Below are 12,870 nucleotides of genomic sequence, written 5' to 3' on the forward strand. Positions count from 1 at the left end.
TAACTAGCCCATTTGAAACAATCATTACCAACATATATTATGGTCTCCTAAAGGATGATTAAGTAAACAATTTCCTTGCTTTAATGTAGGATTAAACTAGTAATTAATGGTGTTGTTCCCTCTCCTTTTTGTTAGTGCACCCACCAAGGGGCATTCCACATTCAACTCTCTTGCTCCCTATTTAAATTTAGCTGTAGCCCACTCTCCATATCTGTCTCCATCCATTGACTATATGAAAAGTGACGAAGCCCAAATGTGAGGACTAAAAGCACCACCATTCCACCAAAGTGGTGATAGGTACCACGGAAAATTTGAAATATACGACAAGCTTTTAGCAGCTTTCACCACCCAATTCATCTGAATGTGGTGTTCGGCATTTTAAACGATCGAGCTAGGTTATATTAATCCTCAGAATATGAACAGTATATTCATAAGAAAATAGACAAGCACACACGATTAATCATGTGCCAATGGTGCGTCTTAGTGATCATATATAGGGAAAGAAAGTAGAAAAAGTAGAAAGTATTTTTTGGTCAAGAGTTCATCTCTCGAAATTGAAATCTATTTAAGGGAAGTGTGGCGGCTTTGACGTTGTTTCCTCGGATTTAGTATATGCCACTTAAAATACTTGGAGGATTAAGTTAGATATATATGACTAAAAACAATTGGTTCAAGGGAAATGATACGTCATTCTTGAGACCCATTATATAATTGGATTTTGGCAGAAAAGTTACTTGGAGTTTCTATATACATTTTTTTTTATCAGTTCCAAAATCAAATCAAATCTTTAACAACGTGATCGAGAAATAAGATTATAGGATTTAAGTTTCATATATATAATGTAACACCATGCTAAAAAAATATAAGTGTTCTTACCAGTTACTGAGATAAAGTTTCTCTTAGTTGTTGCATATATTCTTTCAATTTTCGATTTTATTGTTCTTTCGACTTTTTTTTAGAAAAGATATTTGTGATGACACTGTAATGTTTAAGTTAATTTTGAGGTTAGAGTTTCATTACTTTTTTTAAGAGATGATTTCTTATTTATAATTATAATTTTGGATCTTGGGTGTTATAGATTGATGCGACCTAATTGAGTCGTTAATCGTAATTTTCATATGATTATCGTGTAATTATATCCGGTGGTTATGTGTATACGTGTGTTTGGCCTTCGGGTATTTAAAGAAGTATGAGCATGAAATAACATTTGGAGAAACATATAAGTATGGTTGACTTGGGGAAAAGGTGGAGAAGCTGATTTTGAGCCATGCAGGGAAATATGTTGGCAATGTGCACATGCAAACAATCACCATCTTTTCTTTGACGCAATTATGTATAGTCTTATAGAATAGTAGAGTTGACTTAAGTGTTGTGCGTTAAAGCCTACAAGTTATTGCATTTCATCATCACCCTGTTGCTATTGGGTGGGGTACACCATCACAACACCTCTCTCGTCGCCAAATTTAAAAAGGGCTCTCCCTGCTTGCATTTCCCTGCCAAGACACGTATATTTCATGTTCTCACTTCCAATCTAACTGCTCATAGCAAGAGGAACCACTCTTTGTACTTGTCATGGCCCTTAAGATCAACACCAGTTCTTTCCTTCTAATTCTTCTCTTGCTCCTCGTTCCCTTATCTTCAGGTGACCTTGTTCTCTATATTTTAATACAATTTCAAACATTTAACTCCTCCTACACACAAACATAACAGCTTTTATTTCCTTATAGGCTTGGCTGATGGCTTCAGGGAAAGCATGCATCCTACTCATGGCTTACCTTCAGAGGTAAACCCTACTGTGTGTTTGTCCTCTTGCTTTAGAATTATGAAGAAATATGAATGGAGCTACATTGAAGGAAACATAGATGTTTGCTTTTGTTTATAATGTGTTTCCACAATGATTTTGCAGTTGTGAAAATTGAAAATGTTGTGTATATAATGCAATATATATAGTTCTTTAAACTAACACGTTGTTTCTTCTGGTATTGGCTTTGAATGAAGGATGGTATGAAGGTGAAGTCGAGGAAGCTATTTGGTCATGATTTTGTGTTGGATTATGATGAGGCAGGACCCAACCCAAGGCACGCTAAGAAACCTGGGAAGGGCCCTTGAACGCACACCTTCAAACCTAACTAATAATGAAATAAATTAACAAATACACTGTCATCTCTCTTCCTACTCAATGTTTTGGTCGTGTATGAGGAGATATGTAAACGAGTTTCTTCATCGGAGCCACTACTTGTGTGTATTATGAGGCAATAAATTAGTATCATACTTTATTTTATGTATGTGCACCAGATGCGTATCAATGGGCTGTGGACCATTAAACCAAGAATATTATAATAAAGTTTTTGCCTTATAATTAGTAATCATGTTCCTGATGTTGGAAGTTGTTATCGTCTCATTATAATCAATCTCCAGGGAAAGAAAAGAAGAAGGTGCATATGGTATTACTAAAAGATATTTTAAATTTACCTCAATCTTATAAAAAGAGTTAATAACATAATATTTACATTCATTTATATATAATAATTATAAAATATCTTTATGGGTTTATTATTATGTACCGAACCTCTTGCGGTAAAAGATTTCAATACGATCTCTCTGTAACTGCAATTGTTTTTAGATTTCAATATTATTTCTGTAAGTGCAATTTAGAGTATTAATATCCATTTTTGAAAATTAGTTATATTAATATTTTAGTTACATTTTTTTATTTTTAAATTGAATTATTAATATTTAGTATTATATTATTGAAAGAAAGTTATCAAATGGGGATTTATTTAATAAAGAGTGTCAAAATATATTTTTTCTTATTTTTAAGTCTTCTTACTCTTATCTTCATTACATCAAATTACATTACCGTATAAATAACACGAAATTAGATATGGTTTCATTTTCAATTCTCTTAGAAGAAATTCATTTATAAGTTATTCTTATGTATTAAAATGGATTGTATCAAATTCATTTAAGTAATAAGTTGTGAGAAGGATTATCCAAAGTTAAAAGAATTATTATTAAGAAATATTTGTAAGTAATATGTGAGACATCCTATAACACTACTTTTATAACTCTATAAATAACCATGTAAATAAATAGTGTATGGATTGACCGAGTTAAAAATTTCACCTAATAATCTAATTATTGATTAACTTTTACCTTTATTCACTAGAAAGTCAAATTAACAGTGCATAGCTAGATATTAAACTTTAACAGGGAAGATAAAATAATTTATAAACTAAGAGCATCTTTAATAAAAGTGTATTGGTTAAAAAGTAATTGTGTATAAAGAACTGATTTACGTAACTAAAAGTGTTTTTTAAAATTTTAGCTGCTTCTATAAAGAATAATGTTTAACATGAAATTATAATACTTAAATTATTTGTTTAAGTTATTAAAAGGTAAAGTATAAATAAAAATTATAAAAAAATTATCTATATAATATATAAAGAATTTAAATATATAAAAAAACACATGAATAATTTAGGTGATGTGATATTGTTTTTGCTTAAGTTATGTTCACAAGTTAGAGAAAAGTTATGCAAATTAACTCTTGTTATTTAATGAAAGGTCATAATTAATGCATTCTATTTTTTCAATATATAATTTTTTTAACGTTGAAAAGAATTTTTTCTTTGCAATCTATTACTTATCAAAAAATTATAATTTTTTAAATTAAATTTGATTTCAAGCATTTAGACTCCATGAAATGAATTTACAATTGAAATTTGCATTTAACTTGTTGAAGTCCAATCAAGGTCACTAAAAAATAAATAATATCTCATATGGAACAAATTTAATATATTAAAAGAAACAAAGAGCAACTTGATGACAATGAGTGTTGGGTGTTTGCATGAATTGACTAAGGTGTTATATAATAAAGTATATGTCTAGTCAAATTGTGAAGAGACAAGGGGACAACCATTAAGGTTGTTGTGATATGGTTATGTTTAAGAGTTTGAGCATTAAAAAGAACTTTGTTATATGAAATTATAAGAGTAAGGCATGACTTTATTTGAACGAGTAACCTTAAAACTAAAAAAATATTTTAGTTTGGGATTAGTAACAACATGGGAAAAATTTGGCAATTTAATATGTACAAGTTTAATGTCATGGAAATAACTAAAATAGGTATAATGTGAGTGAGATGGTTGATGTTGATATCTTGGTTCGCAATGTTGGTGTCTACACTTATGTTATCTGAATTGTCATTTTGAATAGATTGTGATTGACCAACGAAGAAGGTGAAGATTTTGTTAATTTTGTGTAGATGGTTTCCTTTGGATTGTTGCAACAAAGCAAGAAGTTGTTACAATTGTCCAAAATTGAGTCCAACATTTGAAAAAAAAAACACTTATGGAGAAGAGTTGTTGTGAAAATAAATTATCCTAAAAATCATAATATTATTAACATTGGAACTATTTCTTGATTACATATTCCTTTATTTTTATAAAGGTGAATTTCATGCTTATAACAATATTGTGTTATGTGGACAATTACAAAATGTGAAAATAATCTTCCTTGATATGATTTTCGTTTTGCTCTTCCATTATTGAAGTTGTTTACTTTTTCTTGGGATATCTGATTGTGTTATGAGAATGAAAACTATTAGATAAGGCATTTAGTTCAATCAAAACTTTTTTAGTTAATTGTCTTACTTAATAGGCAAATAAAGAGAAAACTAGTTCACAAAAGACAATAATTTATGTTTATAATTTAGGATTTAGAGTTTAAAGTTCTATCAATTTTTGTCTTTCACAATGCAACTAGTGCAAAATAAGACTTTTTATAACAATTCTACATAACTTTTATGACAGATCTTATTGAGACATAAATTTAGGCGACATAGAAACTTTGCATTTTCTATGTAGGTTAAAAAACTATAATAATAAGTTGAATTTATTAGTAATGTTGTATATAAACTGTTAAAATGAGCAAAATATTTGTCATAATATATTTAGATGAAACTTTTTATGATTGATATTTCTAGAACAATCATAGAAAATATGACTTACTATGATGATTCTCATCAAAACTATCATAATAAGTGATTTTTTATGACAAATATAGCTCTAACACTTCTCATAGTAAGTGATTTTCTATAACAAATATTTCTACCACCTATCATAGTAAATTAAATTTTTAAGTCTGCTATTGCGTTTTAAAATGTTGGAGATCTCACATCGACTAGAAATGAGAGTCTTTCATTGTATATAAGTGGGTGCAAATCTCACCTCATTGAATCAGTTTTATAGGGTTGAGTTCTCATTGAGTCGATTTTATGGGGTTGAGTTAGGTCTAAAGTCCACTCCGTAATATACAAAGAAAACGTTTGTTTTATTAATTTTTCGTCATTCATTATAATAACAATAACGTGCATGTGCACAACCCATTAATTTATAATTCAATGTGTTCCAACAAAGTCTTTAAAGCGAGAGAAGAACAATTATTGAATTTTCTCTAGATGAAGATAATAGGCGATGAGGAATTCTAATGCTAACTTACAATTTTTTGCATCTGCATAAAAGTCATTAATTCATTTGTGGTTAAATCATTCATGGTTACAAACTTAAGAAAAAAAAGAAAGAAAGGGTTAGAAGAAGCAGAGCACAGAATATTTAGATTATAGTAGTGTGGAAGCAGAACATGAATTTGTTACAAGAGAGTTTGTATCTCTTTGGACATGTTTCTCAATAAGTCTTCTTTTAAAAGAAAAATAAGAAAAAAAATGTAATTTCTCCACAAAATAAAATTATCTTATACCCAGGTTAAAAATAAAAAAAAAATGAGATGAATTATATAAGAGTTTCTATAAATTAATTTATGCATAAGTTTAATTTTAATTTATAAAAAATATTAATTTTATTTTTCTCTCCTAAAAGAAGTTTCGAAAGAAACTTATCCCAAATACACAAGAGGGATATTTCTAATTACTGAAAAAATTCAAGGGATAATCGAAAATAATAGAAACATTTGTTTAATATCCATCAAGATTTTAAAAAATATATGCAGACCATTTACTAATAAAATTTAAGAATCTCTAATTAAGAACTGAAAAAAAAAAGTTCATATTAACAGCATGTTCAAACTCATATCTGTGTGGAATATGAGTCCACTCATTAAAAAAGTTCTTTGTCATTATGATTAATACATTCTTTTACAAAACTCCAAGTAAAAGTTATAATCGGTCTTCTTTCATAAGAAATAATTAAAAAAATCTCCTGCATTAATTATATTTACAAAAGAAATATCTTTAATTAAAATTATTTCTAAATTGAATAGTGATTTGTGAAATGTTAAGTATTTGTAAGTATTTTGAGAATGTTAGGGATAGTTTGTAAGAAATTATAAATTTATGATAGCTTTGAAATGAGTTCATTAGATGTTATAGAAGAAAAAAAAAGTCCATTAGATGTTATAGAAAAAAAAGAGTTTAACCTTAAAAAAAAATTCAATAAACACTTATTAGAATAGATTCTAATTTAAAATCTATCTCAATCTTATAAATTAACTTGTATATCTAACCAACATAAAATAAAATAGTAAAATATGTGATTAAACAAGGAAGCATGTTAATTGCGATCCATTTTGTTTACTTATTTGAGAAACATCAACGTCAAAGAAAGTGAAGTCTGTGTTTCCAATTCCTGTGGCTGACATAGCGTTTGGAAAAGAACTTGATTCATAGACTAAAACAAGGAAAAAAAGTTAGGTTCCTGATGTTTCTAATTGTGCACCTCCACACACGCATTTTTAGTGGTAAACATTGACAATGACATCACATATTTCTCTTAATTTTTGTCAAATAATAGCCAGTTTAAAAGTTAGTATGTCCTACTTACCCAACACGTTGAAACCCACCATTTCTCTCATAACCCACAAATAGTTAATTTGGACTTTGCATAATGATGTCAATTCCTTCAACAATTTACTCAAAATATCAGAATCCAAAGTTGTGAAAATTAGAACAACCCTTCGAATTGGATCCAGTTAAGAACACACACACAAAAATCTAAATCTAGATTTCTCATATGCATTACAGCCAGGCTTTGTAAATAGGTGAGGCTCTTGGTCATATTGTGTAAGGATGAACATCCAAAATTGTGAAATTAGAACAAAACCCTTTTGCCTATCAAAGTGGATCAAGTTAAAGAACACAAAAGAAACAGCAGCCAAACTTTGTAAATAAGATTTTTGGTCTACAGTGTAAATACTGTAGGATCCTTGTAGAAGTCAAACAGATACTTGTATTACTTTATTTTACATTAAAAAACGATCAAATGTTGAAGAGAATTTTTTTGGGTAAAAAGTTATTTGGGTAATTAATTAATAAACAACCAAAGTGCTTAAACTGTTCGGTTTCAACTTGAAGAAGTCAAACCTCATTCAGATGGTGTAATTAACAATATAATCTTGGTGATTGTGGACCAATTTCAAAGGTCTTAAGAAAATAAGAGAAGTTAGTCAAAGAAGTGTGCTATCAAATTTAGGTGGAAGAAGTAGTTGATCCACTTGCACAGGGGACAAACGGTGCAAAGCAGTAACTGAAATTTAGAATCAGAATAAGATGAATCCTTAAAAAACATTTATTTTAACCATTCCTTGGTGCCCTAAACCAAGTAGATTCTAAGATGTGAGGCATGTACAATTAAGATAAGATTATACAGGCAATAAGTTGAGAAGTATATGGCTGTTATATGTACATGACTGGTGGTATTTTTTGCATCTATAAAGAAAGCTGTGATGAAAACCAGATTCCAAAAGACACAATTCCAATGGTAGCAAGAGCTTGAACCAGCTCAACTATAGAATTTTGTTGCTCCAGTGGCACATTCAGCCAGTCTGTCCGCCTGCAAGCATTCAAAATAAGACACAGCACAATCAATTAGGGGTAAAAAGTCAAATTTGGCTAACAACAAATTTTTATTTTATGTCAGTGATATTTATAAACAAACACCTATGCAACATTTCCATAGTAAAATTGTATTTTAGAAGAAGAAAAAAGGCTCAACTACACTGAATTTTACTGTATGGTAGTCCCAGAGTGCCAGTTCTATTGTGCACCAAAGTGCAAAATCATAAATATATATACATGAGAAAACACATACCCTAAATCGGCAATTATAATGCTGACATTATCCTGTGAACGTCGGTCCTGCAGAGAATATCATTATATTACTAAAAACTTTGAAGTGTGGATATAATAAGTTCAAAGGTGATAAATGCCATGAGATTTGTTAAAACTTACCAAAGCGGCTTCTGCAAGCGATTCACATGCTAGCTGAATTTGAAACAAGAAGAGCAAACAAAATATTATAGCTGCAACTTCGATGGCTTATTGATACTAGCGTTGTGGTTTCAAATATAAAGCATTGTGCATACCTGAATGTTTCCATGTTTTCGTAGTTGATCCCTAACTAAAGAAACTGCTTCTGAGCTGCAATTGTAAGAAGAATGTGTTACAAACCAAAAAATAAAGAAAGGTGTCATAACTGATTCAAGGGATCATGTAATAGACCTGCTGATGTAATCCCATAAGCCATCGGTTGCTAATACTATAAATTCTGCATCAGAGCCAAGAGCTACCTGATAAATATCAGGGTATGCTACAACCAAGTCATTGTTGAGCTGTACACTGTGTCGTGAACCATCCTTACGTTAAAGTTTATAGTTTTGTTATAAAATTACAGAAAGGTCAATTTGAGTGTGACAGTGCAACACAGTCCAAAAATATCATGTCCTCGTTGTATTTTGCATAATCAGGCAGGAGCCAACAAAAAATAGGAGCTTCATTCAGATTTTGATTATGTATTTCAGAAATAATCAGGACCACCAATTCTCTTTCTAGTTCTTAGAATGCAGGTTTAGACTTATTTTAATCCTACAAAACCAACTTTAAGTAAAATTTGATCACTTTTATACACTCTAATTTAGTTATATGTCTATATGAAGTGAAATCTTTAATAAAACATTTAACCTCATGACTGGAGCATGAGATTAAATACTTGTAACAAGTTCTATAAGAACTAGCACAATAGATTCAACAATTCTAGTTAGAATAAACTTTGAAATCATCTTAGAATTTGAAATTAGACTTAAAGTAACCTAAAAAACCAACTTAAAATAGGTTTGTATGTACTCATTTATTTTATCATTTTAACCATATATCTAGACAACATCAAATCTCTAACACTTGTAGTTATTTCTAGCTAGAGATGTGAATCAGGGCAAAACAACTTATCTCCATTCTTTTTACTAAATGCTAATGTAAGACAACCCACATTGGAGAAAATGTAAAGAACTTTAAGACACATAAGATTACCTACCGAGAGATGAACTTTGCTGACCATTTTCCTTCCTGAACTCCTTTTTGCAGCATCCTTTTCACACGCAAAAGGTAGATATCCTTTAGGACACAAAACTAGGAGAAATTTCTTTAGACTGGGAAGAATAGTGAGGAGATTAAGGACCGTACTCATTCTTCTTCGTTTTGAATCGCATGTCCCCAAATGCACGAGATACAGCAATGTCTCCACAAATTCTACCATTGCTAATCTATAGACAGCATATATCTGTGTTATCATTAACCATGTAATGGGCGTTTCTTTATAAAGAATGGTGATAAAGTGCAAAAGGAAAACAATTGAGCCACTTCCAACCCAATTGAAAACAATTTGTTCAATAAAACCATAATTTGAAAATCTTAGCTACAATTGAGCCTGAAAATTAACACTTGAAAACATCAATGATATTCGAAAGTGACAATTTCTTACACATGACATGATATAGTTGGAAGACACTACTACATGTGGTTTCCAACCATAAAACCACCCAACATAAATTATTAAACTAGAAAAAAAAATGGTTATATGCCCCAGAAATCACTACTTAGTTCACATCCTAAGTTGTCAAAATTTTCAAATCAGAACTTCGGTTTTTATTGTATAGAATATTGTCATATTGACTTGGGATGATGGTCAAAAGGTATGTAAAAGATGAAGGAACAAGGAAAACACACCCATCCACCTGCTTCTCTGATTCTTCTAATTTCATTAAGAGAAGTTTTGTTGCTCCCATATGGACGGTGAGGACTAGTCAGAACTTCTGCTTTTCCAGATCTGCATAGAACCTACAAGAATATAACAAGCTTAAACAGAAGTCAGGTAATTTTGAAGACATTCAATCCCCTAGTCTAGATACCCTAAGTGGAAAATGAATATAAGAATAGTCCAAGTGATAGTTTTTTTCTTCATAATTCTAGTACATTTCTTTCATGTACAGAGAAACATGTATAAAGAAGTTCTTTCTATCATCTTGGGACACAACAGGATAAATAATACATACCGCTGAGGAGTCACCGATGTGTGAAATTAGAAGCTCATCACCTCCGATGAAAACGGCAGTTGCTGTAGCACCTGATTCATCCTCCTCTCCATTCATTTCAAGCCTTTAAAAATCAAATTCTACTGTCTAAACCTCTAATATAGTTATACCAAATCTAGAATCATATGAGAACTATTTAACCAGAGAAATTTCATGGAGATTATCCATTGGTGGAGACTAGTGTATTGCCTTACCGTTTTAGTAACCTCGTGTCTGCCTTGAGAAATGCCTCCTGCAATGCTCCTTTAGCGGCTTTGAAATCTTTCTGCACTAATAGTAATCCACCTTGTAAAGCTTCAACACACTCCTTGTACAGCTCATCCCTGTAGTTAGCACTTGGCACACCAAATCAACAATTCAGATTGTGTAAAGAACAACAATTCATTTACCAGACTCCATCCAGAATAAAAGGAAACGATGAGTGCAAGGGCAGATAAACTTCCCAATGTTAGGATTGATGAAAGTGATGGAGTGGAACCTAATGAATTAGTTGAGAAATTTTATCAAAACAAAAAACTTTGCCTCTCACTGTTTGGATTGTTTAACATAAGATTAAATGGAACGGAGCTTGATTGAAATGTAAATGCATTTTATCCCATTCAATCCAACTCCTTTTCTTCCCCCCTGATTCAGAAGGTCGTGAACTGGAACCATTCTCTTCTTTGTTACATTTCATCATAAAAAAAAGCCCAAACAAGATAATAGTAACTTACTCAACTTAATTTCAATTCACTCGATTTCATTCCACCCAATCCACCCCAATAGACACACTTCCACTCACATTCTCCAAATTCACTCATTATGAACATCAACTAGAATCCTGAGCAAGTAATCATATGAAATTATATTGTGCAGCATTTCAATTATCTTCAAGGAAACATATCACAGTAGAACGAAAATAACCATCATTTCACACCCCATTAATGGATATAAAATGAGGAAACAAAAGAAGCAACAAGACATGAAATAGTGCATCAAAGCATGCGTACATGATACAAACAACACCTCAGTTAAAATCAATGTGTTGAAAGACCTGAGGAACTCGACAGAAGAAAACCCTCCATGGCCATCGAAGACAGCCGCGAAAGAGAAGCCCTGAAGGCCATCGGGTCGAACAATGATGTCGTCCTCCATCTCTTCACGAAGACCCTGCAAGGCTATGGACCCCCATCTCACACCGGGCACCTCAGTCAAAGACGATGGAGCATCGATGGCTATGGCAGAGCAGCACCGGCCCCTGGTGGTGGTGGTGAAGGTGTTTTTGTGTGTGGTCTTAGAGGTGGAGCGAGTATGGAGCTTGCATAAGAGGAATCTTTGCATGTGTGGAGTTGACAGGGCCATGATGGAGGATTCGGACAGTGAAGGGAAGGAGGAGAAAGAAAGTGTTTTTGTGTTGAGTTTAGGATAGAGAGATATAGATAAGCGAGAGTTAATAGAAGCCTCTAACTGCTTTAACGGATTGGATTCCACGATGGGATGAGATGAGATTCTTCACAAGCTTCTTCAACGCGTGAAACCTTAAAAATGGGCCCACCCACAACTGACGTGGCAAGACAGGAACGTGGACCATCATGGTCCTGGCCCTACTCATGTAACACAAACACTAATGTTTGGATTTTTTATTGGTCAAACTATAATACCTTGCTTATTTATTTCAACATGATGTGCGGTTGTGGTTAAGATCAGATTAAGTAATGGCTGCTGCTGGAGTCAAGTTGTATTTTTTATTAATTTGGTAAAAAAAATTACCTCTTAATTATTAAAATTTTAAAAAATTATTAAAATGAATAAATCATGTTAAAATGTTACGTGAAGAAATCGTGTTAAGATAAATACAACTTAATTTTAGAATTAAAGTTGTAATTTTAATTAAAAAGTGTCAAAGTATAATCACTTACCTATTTTATTAATTTTAAAAAAAATATTTTAATGATTAAGAGATAAAATTACACTAAATTAATAATTAAGACTTAAGATAATAATTAAGAATAATATTTTATTTTTTCATTTTGAAAATATATATTTTTGAATGAGAGTGTAAATCATATAAGACCCTTCCATCTGATTAAAAATGGTAAGAGAATTTTAAAAATAATGTAGCATAGTAAGATCCACAAAAATTATATTAAAACCTCGATGCTCTCAATAATAATGAGTTTGGATTGAAATATTCAATTATTTTAAGTTTTCATAGAAGATCCTAATAAATATTTGATTTAGTAATTTTTATTTTTAGTAGGGATGATTTAAAAAATAATAAATGTCAAAATTTCAAGTTATGTTTAATAAAATTAGAATTTTAACTTCTTACTATTTTATTTTACAAATTATACAATAGTTTTAAATTTCTTTCTTTCGTATTCTCTTTAAAATTATGACTGTAATCTTTTATTCAATCAAAAGCTACCCTTTAGAAGACAAAAGAGTTTATGGCACTTTGACTCGATCAAATTGTGTATTTTCCTGATTTATCGATTCCTCAAATCTATT

General features: G+C 31.0%; 2 protein-coding genes across 3 annotated transcripts; one reads left to right on the forward strand and one right to left on the reverse strand.

The window, feature by feature from the left end:
• Nucleotides 1-1,209: 1,209 nt before the first annotated feature.
• On the forward strand, nt 1,210-2,366 carry LOC137821185 (uncharacterized). Its single transcript, XM_068625656.1, has 3 exons — nt 1,210-1,642; nt 1,728-1,783; nt 1,999-2,366. The coding sequence occupies exons 1-3, from the start codon at nt 1,573-1,575 to the stop codon at nt 2,107-2,109; spliced, it is 237 nt and encodes a 78-aa protein (XP_068481757.1). The 5' UTR covers nt 1,210-1,572; the 3' UTR covers nt 2,110-2,366.
• Nucleotides 2,367-7,567: 5,201 nt separating this feature from the next.
• On the reverse strand, nt 7,568-11,802 carry LOC137820578 (protein phosphatase 2C 57). Of its 2 annotated transcripts, none has more exons than XM_068624725.1 (11): nt 11,414-11,802; nt 10,575-10,703; nt 10,342-10,444; nt 10,016-10,126; nt 9,473-9,552; nt 9,324-9,377; nt 8,516-8,632; nt 8,380-8,434; nt 8,246-8,278; nt 8,106-8,152; nt 7,568-7,847 (listed from the first exon to the last, which is right to left on the reverse strand). In XM_068624725.1, the coding sequence occupies exons 1-11, from the start codon at nt 11,719-11,721 to the stop codon at nt 7,724-7,726; spliced, it is 1,161 nt and encodes a 386-aa protein (XP_068480826.1). In that variant the 5' UTR covers nt 11,722-11,802; the 3' UTR covers nt 7,568-7,723. The 2 variants fall into 2 exon arrangements, with proteins under 2 accessions (XP_068480826.1, XP_068480825.1); XM_068624724.1 differs by having other exon boundaries at nt 10,575-10,715; nt 11,414-11,799.
• Nucleotides 11,803-12,870: the final 1,068 nt, after the last annotated feature.

This window comes from Phaseolus vulgaris, chromosome 9 (assembly GCF_000499845.2).
Source record: "Phaseolus vulgaris cultivar G19833 chromosome 9, P. vulgaris v2.0, whole genome shotgun sequence".
NCBI lineage: Eukaryota > Viridiplantae > Streptophyta > Magnoliopsida > Fabales > Fabaceae > Phaseolus > Phaseolus vulgaris.

Excerpts from the sequence above, each read along its gene's own strand:
- LOC137821185 (XM_068625656.1), top strand. The coding sequence starts at position 1,573 with ATGGCCCTTAAGATCAACACCAGTTCTTTCCTTCTAATTCTTCTCTTG. Across the intron at positions 1,643-1,727 it reads CCTCGTTCCCTTATCTTCAG|GCTTGGCTGATGGCTTCAGG; the intron begins GTGACCTTGTTC and ends ATTTCCTTATAG. Across the intron at positions 1,784-1,998 it reads CTCATGGCTTACCTTCAGAG|GATGGTATGAAGGTGAAGTC; the intron begins GTAAACCCTACT and ends CTTTGAATGAAG.
- LOC137820578 (XM_068624724.1), bottom strand. The coding sequence starts at position 11,721 with ATGGCCCTGTCAACTCCACACATGCAAAGATTCCTCTTATGCAAGCTC. Across the intron at positions 9,553-10,015 it reads TCAGAGAAGCAGGTGGATGG|ATTAGCAATGGTAGAATTTG; the intron begins GTGTGTTTTCCT and ends TGCTGTCTATAG. Across the intron at positions 9,378-9,472 it reads TTCAAAACGAAGAAGAATGA|GATGCTGCAAAAAGGAGTTC; the intron begins GTACGGTCCTTA and ends GCGTGTGAAAAG.